Source organism: Pinus tabuliformis, chromosome 7 (assembly GCF_031772625.1).
Source record: "Pinus tabuliformis cultivar Carrire ecotype Pingquan chromosome 7, CPIR1, whole genome shotgun sequence".
In the NCBI taxonomy this organism is placed as follows: domain Eukaryota; kingdom Viridiplantae; phylum Streptophyta; class Pinopsida; order Pinales; family Pinaceae; genus Pinus; species Pinus tabuliformis.
Window position 1 is genome coordinate 674,161,849 of NC_142293.1, and position 21,944 is coordinate 674,183,792.

Genomic DNA, 21,944 nt, shown 5'->3' on the forward strand with positions numbered 1-21,944 from the left:
TATACAGTGCTGCATTGTAAGCATTATGATAAGTGAAAAAATCAATAGCTGCCCTGATGGTTTTAACGGGATGTTAGAAGTGCATGATAGGTTTATGTTGGAGGAAATTAATAGTTAGATTCTCTCTAAATTTGAATCGCTGCTTTGAGGTTATCTGAATTTGGATAAACAAAATTGATGCTTCTCTGAACATAGAAAGTTATCCTCCTATTCCCGTTCACCATTTTAAGACAATATGCACGGCAAACTGATCCTTTCCACTACAATTGAAGGAACAGACAACATGAACTTCAGATCATGTATGGTAAAATGGTTGACTTGGCAACTTCAACAGTGTACACTCAAAATAACCGAAGCATTGGCTCCCAAAAATGAGACTGGGAAAGATATTTTCAAAGTTGAGAACAAAAGAACTACAGGAAAGTAGATCGACTCAGAATCAGAGTCACCTGTGCAAGCAACAGCTTCCTAACCCCATGATACTTGTACATTATGAAGTATGATAAAATGTGTGCTAATATCCAACGTTCCTGTATTTATAACTTCAGGAAGGAAGGATGTGGCATGTCTGTTTTATGCTGTGATAACTTTGATGCAGCTTTATCTTTTGCCTGATCAAGGTCAGAGAAGACCTAAACAAAACAAAGGTACGGCAATTATACAAATCGTATAGACTAACTTTACAGAATATCAACATAAACAATGATGAGAATGAAAGGCAGACTGATAGCCTATAAAAGCCAAGTACCTTTGATGACTTTCCATAGTGTGTTTGAGCAAGCTTTTGGTCTTTTGCTTTATTTTTCTTATATCCTTGCTTTTCACCGTGGTCTTTGGAGATAATCTGCACTTTGGTTTTGATTACCTTGTTTCCTTTTTCAGCTACAGATCAAAATTTGAATAATGTCAACAGAAGTTTACTTCTCATTCACAGATTTTTTTTGTGTATCATATGCCATAGAATGTATTCAATACCTTTACGCTTGTGCTTTTTCCTTGCTCGCAGACGTTTCCTATCCTCCCTGGTCAACTCACCTTCATCTTTAACAGGCCCTTCACCTGTAAATAACTCTTCGGGAGCAAGCATAGATGCCTCTGAAATGGCCACAGGAGCTATCTGTCCACAGATATAAAAGACACAATGCAGTCAGATATAAAAATCACAATGCAGTCAGATATCATGAACAATTTTCACATTACTAATAGCCAGCCTAGACAAATGTCAGTTCCAGCAACCTCTTCCATTGCAAGAGCAGGGACATTTGCTTGTATGGACATATCTTCAATAACCTGCCAACAAAGAATGCAATTCCCAAATTAATTCCTAATTTAACTATAAGAATTATTAAAGAAGCTTTACAATGTCAATGAAGACAACAAAACATACAATGATAGCACATACCGGTTTTGGAGTAAACTGGAAGTGCGAGAGTGCATCCAACTTCAAACATAGCCTCTTGAACAAAAGAGCTGCCTGAAAGTCAACATAGTAATTCACAAACTTCTTCAGATGAAATAAATTAATGCTTTTAAGTTTTAAGTATCATATGTTTGGGCCAAGATTGAACAGTTAGAGTTAGGCTTCTACAAATAAAAACAAAATACTGCAATCATAAAAATACAAATGCTTCCCAATATTGAATAGTTGGACCATGCAAACGCTGAAATTGCTTTCATGTTTTTACACACATTTTACACACCTAAAGAATGTAAGTTTTACTCTACATCTTTGATTACTGAAGTCTAAAAGAAAAGCAACATTAATAAAGCTTCCCACAGTTTCTTGTAGAACCAATTTTAAAACAAAGCGGGTGAAAGAGCACTGGGGAATGTCTATGAAGTTATAGATAATGAACTTTCAGCATATGCAAAAGAACAGAAATCCTGAACGCATTGAGCTAAAACAAAACTGAAACAAAAGGGAGTGAGGGAGTGATCCTATACTTTTGCTCAAGATTACGGATAAGGAACCCTTTATTTAATTCTGCATATTTGATTGGGAGGGTAAAGGTGTTTCTCTGAATTCTTGCCAGGGAAGACTAGGGTCCAAATATTTGCACATGCTATTAACAAGGAACGTGAAGTATTATAGGTTCTTTGGCCCATGTGCAACCCTCGCGTCATAATTTCAACCATAACTGATCCTTCTGGATTGAGTTCAAATGAGACATTTTGTGGACTTGTTTACTAAAAGGTTCATATGAGTTTTGATCCCTGATGGAAAAAGGAACTCATTCAGGGTTAGTCCCCATCTTTGTGTGGGGTAGAGAAATGTAACTAGTATCGGTCTTCATAATTGTATTTGAGTCATGATGTTATTATCTGTAAAAGAAAAATTGAAAAATTATTATTTAGCATGGGTTTCATGCTTAATTTATTTTATTTCTAGGTCAAAGCACCCATTGTGTGCTTATAGGGTTTGTGTCATGAGTCCTTGTCCATGTCATTATGTAATAGACTCCTCTTGAGCTTTGTATGTCAAGAAAGAAAATTATTTTGATATAAATTGGTCATGTAAACCCTCTTCCACCAAGTCGGTCTGCCCTTCTTCAAGTCGACCTCAAAAGGAGCTTCGAACCACTATACTACTCGACCTCATTTGATCATCCATCCAAGCAAGTTCGATCTACAGTTGCAGGAGGAGATAATAAGTGCAAATACCAAGAGAAAAGTGCAAAGAAGGCTAGTGAAGGAGGAGCACTAGTGAATAAGTAAAATACCATTTTCTCTCTCTTTTAACTTACACGTGCAAAGAAACTAAAGCTGAAGGAGGGCCGAAGTTGCAGGTCTGCAATAGGGTCGAAAATCTGTTGCAGGAGGAATGCAATTTTGTGACTAATGCAGTATTGATGCAGTTTGACTTAAGTTGACTTTGGAATTTGGCTAATCATCTTGGGAGGCTGACTTGGTGGATTGGAGGAGGTCTTTGTCTTGGTCAAAGGTCTTGGTTGTCTCAATTTGACTTGGTTCTACTATAGAAGAAGAGTTTGACTGGGTTTTCCCCTAGAAAGGGGTTTTGCCCTGGCTGAGAGCCTACATCCTCTGTCATTGATCTTCATGCTTTAATGTTTTGATAGTTGCTTGACGAAAAGAAGTTAAAGAAGACATAAAGATGTTAATAATAATACAAGAATATCACAAGTAATTATCAAGATAAGAAAATCTTTCTGCCTTCATGATTTTCTAACAGGGTTAACCTTAAAAGGACATCCTCAGCATAGAGTGATTCACAACCACGGGGACTCACCTTCACAAAGCCAAATATTTAAACCTACCCAAAGCCTGCTTTGCAAGCTAGTATCAGACACATTTAATACGAGATTGTCCTCAGTGCAGCCGAATCCAGAACCTCAGCAGAGTAAGCCTTTAGATGTGGTGCCACAAAAATCAGTGAAGGTTCTTCAGATCCTAATCAGTGACCCCAACATTCAGCTATTCAAGGTATGTCTCCAGTGTTTTGGGGTCAAGATCACATTTCTCAAAGTGGAATCATTCCACCTTCTTATCAGCCAGAAATACCTACAAACCAAAGGTGTTCGGATATCTAGCAGGGAACAGGGAGTAAGTCCTGTCACTGATCAAACTTCGTCTCACTTCCAAATTGGTACATGCAAATTTAAGGGGGGTCTTGTTAGATGATTTGAGGTTTCAACCTGGAATTCCCGATAGAAACTAGCACCTCAAATTACTATTGACACAATATCAGCCAAACTGTAACTTTGTGGAGACCTATGAACATTTAGATGTGTCACATTAATCTCAGTCAACTGGAACAAAAAATGGGTGCCTTGCACAAAATAGTCACATATATGGTACCAGGGGACCAAAGCTAATGCCTGTTATATGCAAATAGTAATGAGCTTTACCTTACATTTTAGCACTTCCAGATGCTTACCATATTGAACTTTACATGATTTAAGCAGGGGACATTCCCACTGACATCCCTTGATGTTCCCTGCATAACAGGGATGGCAGGGAGCATCCCCAAGGAAAATCACACCTGGGATGTGTGGACAGCATGAGGGACATGTCCCTGAGGAACACTGTTTGAATTCAAGTTAATGACAATGAATTCCCACAAATTTTCGTGCCCCTCCTGTGATGATACACATCCACACCCAAGTGTCCCCAAGAGCATAACAAAAATATGGGACAGAGCAGGAAAGGAGTTTCCAGAAATAGCAAAAGTTAGTAAGGATGGGAATGTTAATGTGAATTTCCTAGTAAACTGCATGAAAACAGGGGTAACACCACGATACAGTTTCTGGAAACCAGAAGAAAATAAGTACACTTTCTCATCTATCTAGAAAGTTTATAATTTCATTGAACATAGAGCAACAAAAATGAATTTATAAATTCGGTCTCAATGCTTAGATGAAAAGATTCCTCACTGCTACACAGCCTGTAATGTCCTTCATGGTTTCGTCTCTAAGTGTCTGTTATTCAAGTTCTCTAGGGTTAGCAGGGTCACCATTGGGTAAGATCTTTTAATGCTTTATTTCCATTCTTCGTAAGTTTTTAAATAAAGGATAAAAACAATTTTGTAGAAACACTAGAAACAGCCAGCAGTTTCTAAAATTTCCTGAAACCACCCATAAATGGCCTCAGCAGTTTCTGTAAAAAGCTGATCTGTATTTTTCAACCTTTCCTAAAATTCCTCCAGGAGGCTGTTTCCAGCACAGAGGCAATTTTTAGCACATTCAAGAGTGTCAGAATGGAAGCACATTCTAAAATACACTCATCACTTTTCTATTTTTGCATATATATATATATATATATATAGAGAGAGAGAGAGAGAGTCCATCGAGCTGTGGTCTAGACTGTAAGGGCAACTTGGAGCAGTTGTCGCCACAATGGCCCAGGTTCAAACCTTGACACCCAGCCATTCTGAGACTGGCCATCATGACATGGTAATGCCACAGGATAGCTGTATCTGCCTTCTTGCAATAATTGTTACAGCTGCTGGCTCAATAAAGGCACCCTCTTCTCTCAAAATAGAATAATTGAGAGATGAGCCTGCTCTATTCCTATGGGTTTTAAATACGTCATTTCCCTGTTTACTAAAACTTTAGAAGGGCTTTTCCAGAACACATCCATTTCAGAAATTAGAACCATATCAAATTTTCAGGTAACTTTGGTTGATTAGGGTTTTGGTTTCAGCTATAAATAGAAAGACTGGTGAAGATAGAGGGGTTGGACACAATTGAACAGTTGAGCAGGTTGAGCAACCAGGAGCAGAGAAAGATGATTCAGGAAAGAAGCAACCATACATGAGCAGATCCGTACAGGACGTACCAGTGTTATCCAAACCAGCGAAACTGGTCGGTCCGATCAGCTTTGGTGCCATGCTGGTCCAGCTTGATGTTTCAGACTAGTTAAGGCCAGTTTGATACAGAACCAGCCTTAAAGCAACAAACTCTCTAGTTCCATACAGAACTGACTGGTTCAGTACAGGAATGTATGGCACAGCTAGAGACCATCAAATCTTTTTTTTAATAAAATAAAATAAAAAAATTACTTAAAAGGTAGAAGAAACGGTATTGGCGCCATACTGGTCCAGCTCAATGTTTCAGACCAGTTAAGGGTGGTTCAATAGAGCCTTAAACCAACAAACTATCTAGTTCCATACAGAACCAACCTGTTTGGTATGGTGTTGTACATCATGGCTAGAGACCACTAAATCTTAATTCTTTTATAAAAAGAGGAAAATTACTTAAAAGGAAAAAAACTACCTAACCCTATGGCCCTACAAAATCCGACCCTAGTAGAATGTCAACTTTTACTTAAATTTTGAACATTACCATTAACTCTTTCAGGATGTTTGAAAGTGGTTCCAACCTCATTGGACTTCATAAGCAGAAAGTAGAATTTTAAATTCCATTCAAAATTCAGCAGACTGAACAGTTCCCAGGATTTCGGGATTGGTATGATTGCAAACCTTCCACTGGATTGTATCATGTATGAGGGTAAGGAGCTAGCATTTAATCAAGATCACCAAGCACTGTCACGACCCTAGTGAAAATGTACCCTTAAGCAAAATCTTTGATTATTGCATATGTTAAGCTTTTTATAACCTATTTTAATGCTTAGAGGATGATATTGATGATGGGGATCTGATTATAGGCAAGTATTTTGATGATATGTAGTTATTTGTTTTAGCATGAACTTTTTTGGACTCTATAGGACATTTAGAGCCTCTTTGTTGATGTATTTTGGCTCAGAGATGGATTGCAACCAGTGCTATTTTGCTTATATGCACCCTGTTGTATACATGAGAAACTTAGCATATTTGTATAATGGTTTGGAATCTTATGGGTGCACATAAATTTATACGTTTTTAATGAAGCCCATTGGAATCAAGCAGTGAAAAACACATCACTAAAAAATACATCAAATAATTAAATTTTAATGAAAAATTATTTTAAGAATTCCAAACCATTTGAGACATAATAAGAAAAGTTTTCTCATGTATATAGCGAAGTTGCCAAAAAACACGGTTTCAGATACAACTATGAGGGTGGGTACATCACTTTTTGAAACAGGGTGCATGGGTTCGTCAAGGGTATATATATATATATATATATATGAAATTTGAATTATGAAATTCAAATTATGATTTTTTGTTACAATTGGCAACTAGGGCCAAAATCCACTTTGAGCAGGTATTTTAAAGAAGATATTATGGCATTGAATTCCTCTTTTCGAGAGGACCAAAACTGACTTAAAGATCACTAAATTTGGATAAGGAAAAATATTTATTTATTCAAAAGAAATTTTATGATGCATGACCTTATCAAGGTAGGAAAATTGAAATTTTGAAATATAAATTTGCCTCCACAAGTGTCAAGGTCGGCTTCACCTCCATAAGGACAAGTCATCATGTCTATTTGTATATATATGTGTCCTCCAACCTCATTTCGAGACACATTCTCTGAGCATCGAATATCTGAAATAGGGCAGCAGATATGAGGCTACGGCAAGGAGGCAACGAGCACGAGTTTGTGGTAAAGGTGGTCTCCCTCTTAGGTGTTTTAGGGCTGATTCAAGATAGTTTAAGGCAGCGGACTTTTGGCTAGATCAGGACGTAGGAGCAGAGGTGAGTTAAGTGTATTTGTGGGCTTGTTTTATGGATCATTATCTCTATTCAATGGGCTGCACGATAGTAGTGTTGAGAAATCAATGCTAGTAGAGTTAGGGTTAGATTTCTCTTTCTTGATAATTACTGTGAATTATGTTGCCTTCTTTTACTTCTTTGTCATGCTATCTTTCATCAAGCAATTACCAAATTATGTGTGTATGAAGATCACAAAAACACAAGACACGACATGTAGGCACTCTGCCAGGGTAAAACCCCTATCTAGGGGAAAATCTAGTCAAAATCTTTTCCTTCAATAGTTTTCTTAAGACTCTTCAACCTAGACACATACCTCCTCCAACCACCAAGTTGGCCTCTTCTTCCAGCAACTTCGACCCAGCAAATCCAGAATTTCGGCCTTCCAGCAGTAGAATCTTCGACCCAACACTTTCAAAATTTCGACACTTCCAAGAGTAAAACTTTGATCCACCAATTTTACCAGTAACTTCGCATAAGAGAGAGAAAGAGAGACCGAAAAACTTCGACCTTGATCCTTCCAACACTTCTTCTCTTCTTGGAATTTCACACTTTTCTGCCTCCTCTTGGATATCAAACTTGTGAGAGAGATGCCTCCAAATGAATTCGAACTGCTTGTATATAGGCTACAGGTGAGGTCGAATTTCCTTGTTTGAGGCTGACTTGATCTCCTTGAGGCCGACCTAGTGCAAAGGTGTCAAGTACCTAATTTGACTCAATAATAAACCTTTTTACATGATTCAAAATCCCAAGAAGGGTCTCATAAAAGTACAATGACTCTAATGACTCAATATAAATCCTACGAGTCCACAATGGGGACTTTGACTAATAAAAGATGGTCCAAACATGAAACCCATGCTTTAATAAGTCATTGTAATAATAATAATAATAAAATCTTTTTCATTTTTTTGACAAATACATTACATAATGACTCAAATACATTTATGAAGACCGAACCTAGTTACATTCTTCAACACTCCCTCTTAACTAGGGAGGTATTCATAACAACATATACAAGTACAAGGAAGATCTCAAAACATATGAACTATGAAGAGTTTAGGCACCGCAATGCCATGGACTAGATTCCTGACCAAGGCAATCTATCTAGGTGGGACTAAGATGGACTAAAGCTTTCAGCCTGTCTAGGTACTATCAGGCTTACTTGCTAACCATCAACCCAAGGATCTAGGTGTGTATCCGAGATCAGAGCTCCATGACCAACACCACCCTCCCTACTTCGGTATCTAGATATCAACACATAATGTCAGCCAGCTGTCCTCCCAGGCAATGTCTCTCACACACAAAGCCTCAACAAATCTCTTCCAAACTTTTATCATCATCAACAAGATCAACAATCTCCACTAAACCAAGCACGCTTCTAAGATATTCAAACTTCTTATTAGGAAGAGACTTTGTTAGCATATCAGCTACCTAATCGTCTGTCGGGACATACTGTAGCTTCACAATCCCGTACTGCACCAAGTTCCTAATGTAGTGGAACTTATTGTTGATATGCTTCGTCCTAGCATGAAACACGGGATCTTCAGACATCTTGATGCAACTTTGAATATCACAGTAGGATCTAGAGGCTTCTCGAACAAATATGTCAAAATCTTCCTCAACCATACAAGCTCCTTTCCTACTTCACATGCAGCCACATACTCTGCTTCAGCACTACTCAAAGCAATGGGATCTTGCTTTCTACTAATCCATGAGATCATGGCAGATCCCAAACTAAAGCATCCACCTGTAGTGCTTCTTCCATCGGTCTCATTGCCACCCTAATCAGAATCTATGAAGCTAATCAGCTTGACTTCTTTGTTATTGTACTTTAGGTAGTGATGTATAGTTCCACGGAGATATCTCAATATATGCTTGGCAGAGATCTAGTGATCATGACGAGGCTCCAACTGAAATTGCTTAAGAATATTCACAGCAAATCATATATCCGGCCTAGTATTTACCAGATACATTAGAGAACCCACCAACTTACAATAGAAGGTAGGATCTACAAGACTTGAGTAGAGCTCCTCAACTTCTTGAGATTGGTGATCATAGTAGTCATGGGCTTGGAATCCATCATTCCAAATTTCTGCAACAACTTGATGATATACTTTTCTTGCCCCAGATATATCTCCCCAGAGCTCTACCATACTTTCAGACATGGGTAATAGTGCATCAGTCCCAGATTGTTCATCTCAAATTCGGCTGCCAACATCTTCTTACATTCTTGTATCCTTCAATCCACATTTGTAATGATCATCCACATATAGTAGAATAATGACTGGCTCATTATCCACAACCTTGATGTAGAGATTTGGATCAACAGTACTCTTCACGAACCCAATTCTTAGAAGGTATGCATCCATTCTTGCATACCACGCCCTAGGAGCTTGCTTCAAACATATAGGTCCTTCTTGAGTCTACAGACATGAGTGTCTTTGCTATTTACTTCAAAGCCTTCGGGTTGTTCAATGTATACTTCCTCATCAATGGTCCCATTTAGAAATGTTTCTTTACATCCATTTGATGGATATTCCATCCCATTGTAGCAACCAATGAAACCAAAGATCTAATGATAGTATACCTTGCGGTAGGTGCAAAGCTTTCTTCATAATTTATGCCTTCTTTTTGAGAGAAACCCCTTGCAACAAATCTAGCTTTGTATTTGTTTATACTTCCATCAACAGTGTGCTTGATCTTGTAGATCCATTTGGAGGTGACAACCGATTTGTCACTAGGTCTAGGAACAATTTCCCAAACCCCATTCTTCATGATGGATTGATATTCTTCCTGCATTGCCTTCTTCCATACTTCTTGATGAGTAGCTTCTTCAAATGTAGATGGTTCAGCTTCAATCAGTTTTGTCATATATGTAGCATATCCAAAATATCTTTTCGGTCTTTTGCTTTCTTTAAAGGTTCCTTTCGTAGCTCACATCTTCAGAGTAATTTTTAACCAATTTAGCCTCTTCCTTGTGTTCGGTATGATCACAGGTTGAATAGGCTCACTTGGTCCTTCTTCTTCTTCTTGAATTGTAGAGGGATTGTCATGGTGTACTTCTTCTTCTTCAAATATTGGTGTATCTTCGTCATCAGAATCAATAGGGATATCTTTGGATCTTTTGTAGGCATGATTTTCATCAAATATAACGTCTCTGCTTACTTCAATATGTCTTCCTTCCTTGATGTAGATTCTATATGCTTTTGAGGAGAGACTATAGCCAACAAAGATCCCTTTGATGCTTGTAGAAGCTAACTTCTTTTGCTTGTCCTTTGGAACGTGGATATAGACAGGACTCCCAAATATTTGGAGATGGTCCACACTTGGCTTCGTCCCTGTGAATGCTTCCTCAGGTGTCATATTCTAAAGAATTCTATGAGGACTTCTATTTTGAATATATATTACTGTCATTGTTGCTTCTCCCCATAGAAATTTTGGTAAGCCTTGATCAAGGATGATTGTTCGTATACCTTCTTCAATTGTCCTATTCTTTCTTTTAGCCACTCCATTTTGTTCGAGATAGTAGGGAAAATTGAGCTCCCTCTTAATTCCTGCTTCTTTACAATATGCAAACAATTCTTTAGAAGTGTATTCCCCACCATTGTCGAATCTCAAAGTCTTTATTTTTCATTCAGTTAGGGTTCCAACTTCAGATCTAAACTCCTTGAATTTCTCAAATACTTCATCCTTTTTCTTGAGAAGGTAGCACCATGTCCTTCTAGAGTGATCATCAATGAATGTTACATAGTAAAGATGACCTCCAAGTGATTTGTCAAACATAGGCCCACACACATCAGAATGAATGAGGTCTAATATTTCTTTAGACCTTGTTTCACTATTTGTAAATGGTTTTCTTGTATGTTTACCCAAAGAACATCCCTTGCAAACTCCTTCACAATCTTCTTTGATATTGGGGATGCCATGAACTAGTTGATTTAGAGTGGGAATGACCTTGTAGTGTAGATGACCATATCTTCTATGCCATAGCTCAATGGGATTGATTTCCATATGAACTAGAGCTTGAGGAGATGGTGTTATGACTCTATATAAGCTTCCTTCATGAACTCCAATAACCCTAGCTTTATCAATACTTGAATCTTTTCCCCAAACCAAAACCTTTCCATCAACAAAAGCAACTCTATCCCCTTTATCTTCTAAGCAAGAAATTGAAAGCAAATTCTTTTTCAAACCTGGAACATATAGTATATTGTTGAGATGTAGCTTAGCTCCATTCTCTAGCTTCAAAGATGTTGATCCCAGGCCTCTAACAACATAGCTTTTGTTGTCTCCCAATTCCACTGCATGAGAAGATGATTCCTTTGATAGAGTGTGAAGTTGTTTACTCTCCCCTGTCATATGCCTTGATGCTCCACTATCAATAATCCATGCATTATCATCATTAAGTGAACTTGTAAGTGCAGCTAAGAACCCTTGACTTTTGACCTTGTTGAATAAGTAGTAGAAGATCTTCTTGATCCAGCTTCTTGCAGTATTGATTCCCATTCTTATCATAGAGGGAGTAATTATCTCCTTCAAGCCAACAGTGTGATCTTCAATCTTCCTTGACCTTAGCTCTGATACCATGTTGAGAAATCAATGCTAGTAGAGTTAGGGTTAGATTACTCTTTCTTGATAATTACTTGTGAATTATGTTGCCTTCTTTTACTTATTTGTTATATTATCGTTCATCAAGCAATTACCAAATTATGTGTGTATGAAGATCACAAAAACATAAAACACAAGATGTAGGCACTCTGCTAGAGCAAAACCCCTATCTAGGGGAAAACCTAGTCAAAATCTAAGTTACCAGGATTCGGATCTGGATTTGGATATGGATCTGCAAGTTTTTTGAAAAACCAGGATCCGAAAACGGCAAGTACAAGAAAATATAAAACATTTTAAAATTTTTAAAATTTAAATTTATATAAATATAAAAATAAAAACATATGCTAATTTTTAAATATATAATTTTTACATACAATAAATAATTATTATATAAATAATTCCAAACTTAATGTATCATTTATAAATATTAATTAAACATTAATTAAATTTATATAAAAATTAAAAAACATATGTGAATTTTTAAATATATAACTTCAATATAATACTTTAAAAATAATTATTAATTTAATCATAATAGAATTAATACATCATTTATAAATATTTAAACATTAATTATTAGTTATAATATTTATATTAAGCAAATTATTAAACTTATTTTAGAAAACTTACTTTTAAAACTTGAAAAGAAACTTTAAAATTGATTAAAATAAAAATTATTTTTAAACTTTAAAATATCTAAATAAAAACTTACTTTTTAAACTTTAAAATATCTGAATAAATATGAGTGGATTATAAACTTCACGTAACCTGCATTAAACTTTAAAGTTTATAATGTTTTGTATTAAACCTTATAATATGGTCAAATAACATAAAATAATAAATTGGCGTTGGCAGACTCCCTAGTTTATTTTCGCGGACGCCGATTCATTAATCCATTTCTTATCATTCCTTAATTGGCTTGTGTCTAGATGATTATATTTTCTGTTTTGGAATTTTGTTCTGACATCTGCTGCAGATTTGTGCGTCGACATTGACGGTTTTTTACCCGAGAGAAGCTGGATGGAACAGAAATTTATTTTCGTGGACATCGATTCATTAATCCATTTCTTATCATTCCTTAATTGGCTTGCGTCTGGATGATTAAATTTTCTGTTTTGGAATTTTGTTCTGACATTTGCTGCAGATTTGTGCGTTGACGTTGACAGTTTTTTACCCGAGAGAAGCTGGACGGAACGGATCTTTGCGGATCCGGATCCGAATCCGTCTCTGATCCGGGGATCCGCTGATCCAGCCATTAGACCTGATGGTCACCGTAACATACTCAAAATCTCTTCCTTCAATAGTTTTCTTGAGACTCTTCAACCTAGACACATACCTCCTCCAACCACCAAGTCAGTCTCTTCTTCCAGCAACTTCGATCTTGAAGCATCAACACTTCGACCCAGCAAAACCAGAATTTCGAACTTCCAACAGCAGAATCTTCGACCCGGCACTTTCAAAATTTCGACCCTTTCAGCAGTGAAACTTCGATCCAAAAATTTGCCCAGTAACTTTGCATAAGAGAGAGAAAGAGATAGCCAAAAACTTTGACCTCGATCCTTCTAGCACTTCTTCTCTTCTGGGAATTTCACACTTTTCTGCCTCTTCTTGGATATCGAACTTGTTAGAGAGATGCCTCCAAATAAATTCATACTGCTTGTCTATATAGGCTTTAGCCTTTAGGTGAGGTCGAATTGCCCTGTTTGAGGCAGACTTGATCTCCTTTAGGCCGACTTTGTGTGGCCGACTTCGTGTGGAGGTGTCAAATACCTAATTTGACTCAATAATAAACCTTTTTACATGATTCAAAAGCCCAAGAAGGGTCTCATAAAATGTACAATGACTCTAATGTCTCAATATAAATCCTAGGAGTCCACAATGGGGATTTTGACTAATAAAAGATGACCCAAGCATGAAACCCATGCTTTAATGTCATTGTAATAATAATAATAATAATTCTTTTTCATTCTTTTGACATGTTAATTACATAATGATTCAAATACATTTATGAAGACTGAACCTAGTTACATTATTCAACAAGTAGCACGTTTAAGGACTGTTGTGAGAGCCAAAAGACCTAGTCTAGGGGTGTTTTCCCTAGCCGCAATCAACTTACAGCAAGTTGTGGATATACAGAGGTAGCAGAGGCTTAACCAAGGTGTTTTTCATGTCCTAGGAAGGCCGCATATAGTGTTGTGTTTGATCTGTCTATTGTTGGGTGACCTGTGAAGGTTTCAAGGCCTACAATAGTGCAGGAAGGCAGTGTTGAAGGGCAGTAAGTATAACTGTGTCTTAAAGAAGGATTAGGGTCGTTGTGATACCCTAACTGAAGCTCAGTACTTTCCTCAAAACCCTTGAGCAGCAGCAGCGTATGTCACCAGCTTCAGAAGACATCATTTGACTACTTCAGAATTGCAACTCTGACCAGGCCATCTATTTATCCAAGGACAGAGATTGGCAAGTCAGTTTTGACTTTGAATTAATGTATTTTCTCTCTCTTTGCTGAACATTTGATTCAAATAATAAGAAGAATTGATCAAGGGTTTCCCCATCTTGGGATTTTTCCCTGGCTTGAGCCATATTCTTGTGTCCTCTTGTCTTGGCTTGTCTTCTGCATTTATCGTTGATGTTCTTTCTTCAATTATTGTCAACGATTTATGTGATTACTAATGGAAGTGGAATAGATTGATAAATGGGCTAATATGGATCATTGAAGTAACCATCCTAAGCAAAGAACATGTTTACTTAAAATTAACATGGTATCAGAGCTCAGGAGAGGACATGCACAAGCAAGAGTAAAAAAAAAAGAAATCACAAGGAGAAGTTTATTGACAAATCTCCTCCCTTTGCAAAATAAGACAACATGAAATGGACTATGAGTGCACATGTGTTGTGTCTATCTTTCTAGAAGAAAAGGGTCTCGAAATCTTCAAATGGAAGCAGAGGGAGAAACCTTTTGGGAAACCCTAGTAAGTGACTAAATTACAGTCAAATGAGTAAGGATCAAGTACCCATGATCCCTGTGCTAGAGTTCGAAGAAGATAGTCAAATTACCATTTAAGACTGAGTACCTTATCAAAGGGAAGCATTCTGATATGAGAAGTGATCCAAATCCATTCAAGTGACCAATCCTTACCTGCTAATGGACTATAGCTCGCATCTGTTTCAGGTCTATGACTCGTATACCTCAGAAAGGACCCCACACACTCTACAGGACTGTAACTCACTCTAGAAATATCACTTTGCATCTCTGTGTCAGAGATAATCCCTCCCTTATGATTGTCTCGCATTTGCACAGCTACAGGTCTGTTAACTCGTAAGAATTATCCAACTCTTTTATATTGATATGAATTACATCACTATGTTATGTATGGACATTACTTCAGCAGCAAAACCGTATTATGATTGGTCTTAGTTAGTCCTGGCACTATAATATATCTCAAATGACCGTATTGATTGAATAGTCATCTCAGATCCGTAATATGCTCAACACTTCTGATATCATCTTCTGACTCAACAATAATACAAGCCTCTTCCTTGGCTTGACGTGATAGTAATACGAGTTTATGAGTGATGTGTCCAAGGCAAAATAACTATGATATGAGGGGACAACTCTGTAATGACTCAAGTCTCCTATCTTTATCCGAAGAACAAAGTTCATAGCTTCTAAGATACTATTAAAATGTATACTTCATATTGCCAGATGTTACAGTGAGTATGTTGCTGTGAGATCCAAGTTGTTCTAAGGTGACAAATGCTACAATTGCTTGATCCACGCATTACACAGTTTATATGATTCAGTGTCAAAGTTTTGTTATATGAAGTGCTCAAATTGCATAGAGTATACAACATCTACAACATAATATCGTTACACAATTTATATGATTCAGTGTCAAAGTTTTGTTATATGTAGTGCTCAAATTGCATAGAGTTTCCAACATGTACAACATAATATGTATCTGATGCAAGTGGTATGCATTTAATCCAAGCCATCTCCTAAGGTACGACAGTATATGATGTGAAGTATGTTGGAGTATGTATGTTAGTATGTTGTAGCATTATCCAAAGTTGCTATTATATAATTGATTTATATAACTATCGCTAAGTAATGATGAGACTTTGTGTACACCCTTATAGTATGTATGCCATTAACAGTGACAAAGACATGGCTGACAGTATATATGACATGGCAGACACCCTAGATATGTATGTCATGGCAGACAATATGTATGATATGGAAGTCATCTTTATGACATGGCAGACAAGATCCTCGTATCGATATGGCACATTATATTAATGGCAGACAGAATCCTCATATGGATATGACATATTACGTGGCAGACAGGATCCTCATATGGATATGGCACATTGTATTAATGGAAGTCAGGATCCTCATATGGATATGGCACATTATATTAACGACAGACAGGATCCTCATATGGATATGACATTATATTAATCGTATGGCAGACAGAAAGTTCAGATGATGAGAGACCTCATCTTTCATAATGGAAAGCTTGCTATTCGCTTAGCATGGCAGACATGATACTCCTGTGTTGGAAGAATAGGCTAGTCATAGAAGGCCGAGTATTCTACAATCATCCCTTAGGTTGGATGCATGAATGCGAAGACTAAGACGAAGCTGTCCACATCTCAAAAGATAAGTATTGTACATCTCTTTTATTGTCTTTTATCATCACTTATGTTTCTTGATGATGATGTAAAGTCCTTAATGATCATCACTAATGTTTCTTGATGATGATGTAAAGTCCTTAATGATGATGGTGATGATATGAACCCATAAAATGATAAATGATATGTACTCCTTGTTGATAAGTACTCCTTGCTGACTATGATTGATGTCATGAATAATGTGATTGGACTCTTTAATGGTGATCTGAACTCCTTGATACTTACTCTTTGATGATGATAATCTGGATAATGATGAATTAGATGATATAGTTGATCTATATACTCTATTCCTTGGATTTCTTGATTATATAAATGATGTGGATCTCCTGATGCTAACATAATCTCTTAATGTTGATATGAACTCGTGGATAATGATGATGTGGACTCGTGAATGATGATGATGTGAACTCATGGATAATGATGATGTAGACTCCCGAATGATGATGATGTGGACTCGTGAATGATGATGATGATGATGATGATGATGATGATGATGATGTTGTGGACTCATTGATGATGAACTCTTTGATGTTTTGGACTCCTTGATGTAAACTTCTTGATGATGATATGAATGAAGTTAACTCCTTAATGATTTTGGTAAGGTCACTTTCCCGATATTTAGAGGGAGCAATGATTGAAAATGCAGCTATTAATGATGTTTGTTGATATCAATATAAGACTTTCAAAGCCAAGATGGAAATCCTTGATACACTATTTCCTACACTTAAAAGTTTGATGAGATGGAGAAGTTGTTGATCCCTGGTTTTCTTGATAAACACCTATCACATGCCTCTAAGTCAAGCTATGGATGTGCCTCATATATTGGATAGTTGCTTGTTGAGATATCACTGTGATGCTACTATTTATGGTCAGAAATTCATTGCCAGAATATAAGATTCCATGGATATTCTGATATTGGCTCGGTTGGCAGTGTGATGAGTAAAAGGAGTACATCTAGTGCTATATTTCTTGATTTTGATGCTCTGGGAGCACTATTGAAGTTGAATGCATGGCTTATTATGAAGCCACTGGAAACCACCGTTCTATATTGCAGAGTGGGATTCGCTTTCAAGAGAATCCCGTCTTCCACGATTGCTCCAATCATATTGGCACTAGGTACCACTTTATTTGGGATATGGAAAAGCAGGAATCAATCAAGCTCCAACATTGCAGGATGGATGTACAGATTACCAACATCCTCACAAAGCCTCTTAATATGTTCAAGTTTATATTCCTTCAGGGAAAGGCGGTGTTATAGGCCATTTTGTCACATCTGGTCAATAAGCCTTCAACTAGATCAATCAACATCCTTTGACCTCCTTTTCATCATCCTTGCACAAAGCCCTAAGCATGACTCATTCTAATCCCAAAGTTTCTGCCTAAGAACACCTTGTTTCAATCATTTTAAGGACCAATGTTCTCTGGTCTCCTACTGGATAGGGTTGACTATCAGGTTGCTCCACTGTGGCCTGCATTGATCACCTACAAGTTGCTCCACTATGCACCTGCGTTGGTTCTAGAAATTCGGGAAAAAGAGAGAGAATCCCGAAGCCTCTTCTTCCAGAAGCTTCCAAGATCTGTTGTAACCATTTATCTCAGATAAAAGTCTCGAATCATATCCTATCCTACCTTGGAGTTTTCATCCCTTATCCCTTGAGCTTATCCTCCCATCAAGAGTGGATCTCAAGCCCTAATTGGTAAAAGGATAAGAATTCATGAACTACCTCCTTCACCTATATATTTACTGCCATCCATAGGCAAGGGGTTGGCTTTTGGAGAGTGATTCTACCCTTATGCTGTTGATGTGAGAGATATCTTTCCATGCATTAGGGTGATTAGAGGTGCACTTTGTGACAAGGAAATGACAAGTCAACTTGGAGGAGCTCTTTTACAAGATCAACACCTATTTTTGGTTGTAACTCACTCCATTTCTATTAATGCAAAGAGTTCTTTGTTTTCCTATATATGATGTTATGGTTTCATATATTTCAATACCATGTTGATCTATTGAATAAAGTGATTAGATGATGCTACATAGATTCTATGGATCATTGGCTTGTGTTATCTGACTGTGCAGGTTCTAATAATAGCGATCAGAGCTAGGATTGGAGCATTCAAGCCAAGGAAGGAGCGAAGCATATGACAGATTCCAGGTAGGCTTCATCTCGTTATCTATTTACTTTAAGGAAAACATTAGTGTCTTTGTCTTTATGTTGTTCTAGGTCAGTCCACCAGGCCTAGGGAAGATACTTATGTCCGCAGTCGTAGATTTTGCATAACAAGCGGGGAGTCGTGGACAGACCCTACAAAGAGGGTCCTAATTGAACATCGAGCTCTTAGAGCTCCTGGGGGCCTAGGGTACTTCTTGATGCTATGTGCGACCATATGGTGAGTGGTTCACCTTCTCCTATGATACTCCATGATGATAGATGACAGCACAGGGTGAGTGGTTCACCTTCCCTTGTAGCTGATGATATATGCATAGGATGAGTGGTTCACCTTCTCCTGTGGACACCACAGTGTGAGATGCATATAGGCATCTGTCAGTTGTCACATGTGGACATGTCAATGTGACGTGGTTCATCCTTTCCCCACATGTAGGATGCTCATTCCCTACGATCGATGGTTGACATGTTGGGGGACGTGGTTCATCCTTTCCCCACGTGTAGGTTCCTTCCTACGATTGTTGGTTGTCATGCATGTAGGATGTGGTTCATCCTTTCCCTACTCTCGGTGAATTTGCGTAGGATGTGGCTTATCCTTTCCCTACGATGGTTGTGATATATCACTGTATGATGTGGTTCATCCTTTCCCTACATATGGTTGTGAGCAGGGTGTGACTTATTATTTCCCAGTTATCACTCCAATATCATCCTACCATGTAGTCCGGGACACATGGGAAGTACCTCTCATCTGGCCAATGAGTTGGGAAAAGTGGATAGGGACCATAACACTACTGATGGATGCATCATGTAATATCGTACTCCCTATGTGTAGGATGCATGATGTTCAAAAACTTGATCACTTGGGATAAAGTCCGATTGGGGTTTGACCCTTGGTTATGTGAACTGACTTTTGTCAGAGGAGGGTGGCAAGGTCTTGTGGCTCACTCTCGATCAATTCTTTTTCATTATCTATATCAATGCTCAGTAGAGATGAGACAAGATAAATGGTTCATGACTACAGGATGGCATGATAACAAATGGATTGACAAGTGGAATTCTCCCTAGTTAAGAGGGAGTGTTAAAATTGGCAACTAGGGCCAAATTCCACTTTGAACAGGTCTTTTGAAGAAGATATTTATGGCATTGAATTCTTTTTTTCGAGAGGACCAAAATTGACTTAAAAATCACTAAATTTGGATAAGGAAAAATATTTATTTATTCAAAAGAAATTTTATAAGGCATGACCTTATCAAGGCAGGAAAATTGAAAATTTGAAATTTAAATTTGCCTCCACAAGTGTCAAGGTCGACTTCACCTCCATAAGGACAAATCGTCATGTCTATTTGTATATATATGTGTCCTCTAACCTCATTTGGAGACACATCCTATGGGCATTGAATATCTCAAATAGGGTAGCAAATATGAGGCTAGGGAAAGGAGGCAACGAGCACGAGTTTGTGGTAAAGGTGGTCTCCCTCTTAGGTGCGGATGCCTTGCAGAGAGAGGTCGCAGATGTCTGGGCTTGGAACAGTCAGCAAGGAGGTGTCATAGGGCTGATTCAAGATGGTTTAAGGCAACGGACTTTTGGCCAGATCAGGACGCACGAGCAGAGGTGAGTTAAGTCTATTTGTGGGCTTGTTTTATGGATCATTATCTCTATTCAGTGGGTCACAGGATAGTAGCACATTTAAGGAGTCAACATAATGTTTATAAGACCCTTCCGGGCAATTTGTAAGTATTGTACTATCTCATAATCATCGAGTCTTCAAGTCATGTAAGTTCTTTCTACAAGGAGAGCAACAAGCTCATTGGGGCAGTAAACTATCTAGCATGGAAGAAAATGATTGAATTGATACTCACAGAGCAAGATGTAATGGGATATGTTACCAGAGAAATTACTGAACTTGAGAAAGACAAAATACAAGAACTAGCAAGGTAAAAGAAAGGGGAAGTAAGAGCTCAAAGGATCATAGTGGAATCAATCAAGGACTCTCTTGTTCCTTTTGTGGCAAGCTTGAAGACTTCAAAGGCAATGTATGGCAAGCTAGTGAACTTGTAATTTGTAAGTACAACAAGACAAAGATGTCTTTATGGAACAAGTTATATGGAATGAAGAAATCGAAGGATGGGGATATGACATCCTTCTTCATGAGAGTCTCTCAGTTGAGAGACAATTTGCAAGGACTCGGGGAACCAATCATTGATTCTGAGGGGACCGTATTGTTCTAAATGCATTGCCACCAGAATAGAGCAACTTTGCAACAAGTGTCTATTCCAAGAAGGATTCAACTCCCTTTGATGATTTGTGGGTACAATGCATTCTAGAAGAATCAAGGATCAAGGTCAAGGATGACATTGGATTTGGTGAGCAATCTCAAGCATTTCTAGCCCGAGTCAAGAAGATGAAGAAAGGAAAGTTTGGCAAGTCCAAGAAGAAAGACATGTCCAAGGTGCAATGTTTTGGATGCAATGAATTTGGACACTTTAAGAGGAATTGTCTAAACAAACAGAACAATAAGAGAATGGACCAAAGTGAAGCTCATGTGGCCAAAGCAGTGGGAGAACCTGAGAAGAAGGAAAAGAAGGAAGAAGTGAAGGATCTTTACTTCTAAAGTGTTGAGAAATCTAAGACAAAGTAAATAGAGTTATTTTAATTTGATTTCTCCTTAATCCTTGACATTTTCTTGTGATATATATCTATATATATATGTGTGTGTGTGTGTGTGTGTGGACATTATCATCATTATTTAGTTTTGTTCATCATCAAGACAAATGCCAATAAGAAGATCTCAAGGCAAACACAAGAACACTAGATATAGGCTACTAGCCAGGGCCAAAACCTCTCCTAGAGAGGAAAACCTAAAAAAAATATTCTTATAGAATTTCAATGAAGACTTCCAAGACCTTCACCTTGACCCAAGACCAAACCTTCCAAGAGATGAACCAACCAAACCCTTAAAAAAAAAAAAACTTTGCAAAACAACTCTGAGGAAACCCTAGGTTCTCCTCCAAAACTCGCACGTGTGGGCAATAGGGACAAGGATTTCCTTCCTTAAACAATTCATTGATCTTCAAATAACTTCACTAGCTTTCAAGAATTTCACTCTCCTTATTTCTTCCTTGCCCAGACTTTGCTAGATACAGAGATATACCGCTTGATTGATGCATATCATAAATGAGGTGAGGTTCCTCTTTATGTAGGCTTTCAAAAGAGAGAATTAGGCCACACTGGACCGACATGAAGAGAGTTGGCGGACTCATCTCTTAAAGGCTTCTAGACATCATGACTTTGGCCCTTTGACTTGTCAACAAGACCCCTAGAGCACTCAATAGGTGCTTTGACCTAGGATTTTTATCGCTCAAACTAG

At 37.7% G+C, this 21,944-nt stretch overlaps 1 protein-coding gene across 1 annotated transcript in view; it reads right to left on the reverse strand.

Annotated features, from left to right (window-relative positions):
• Window positions 1-236: 236 nt before the first annotated feature.
• LOC149249259 (U3 small nucleolar ribonucleoprotein) overlaps window positions 237-21,944 on the reverse strand; it is a 77,152-nt gene continuing 55,444 nt past the window's right edge. Inside the window, exons 9-13 of the mRNA XM_089458663.1 lie at window positions 1,403-1,474; window positions 1,237-1,290; window positions 976-1,117; window positions 749-882; window positions 237-632 (exon numbers count right to left, since the gene is read on the reverse strand). Of these exons, the coding sequence (XP_089314789.1) occupies window positions 537-632; window positions 749-882; window positions 976-1,117; window positions 1,237-1,290; window positions 1,403-1,474 (498 nt within the window). The 3' untranslated portion in view covers window positions 237-536. The remainder of the gene's footprint in view (window positions 633-748; window positions 883-975; window positions 1,118-1,236; window positions 1,291-1,402; window positions 1,475-21,944) is intronic.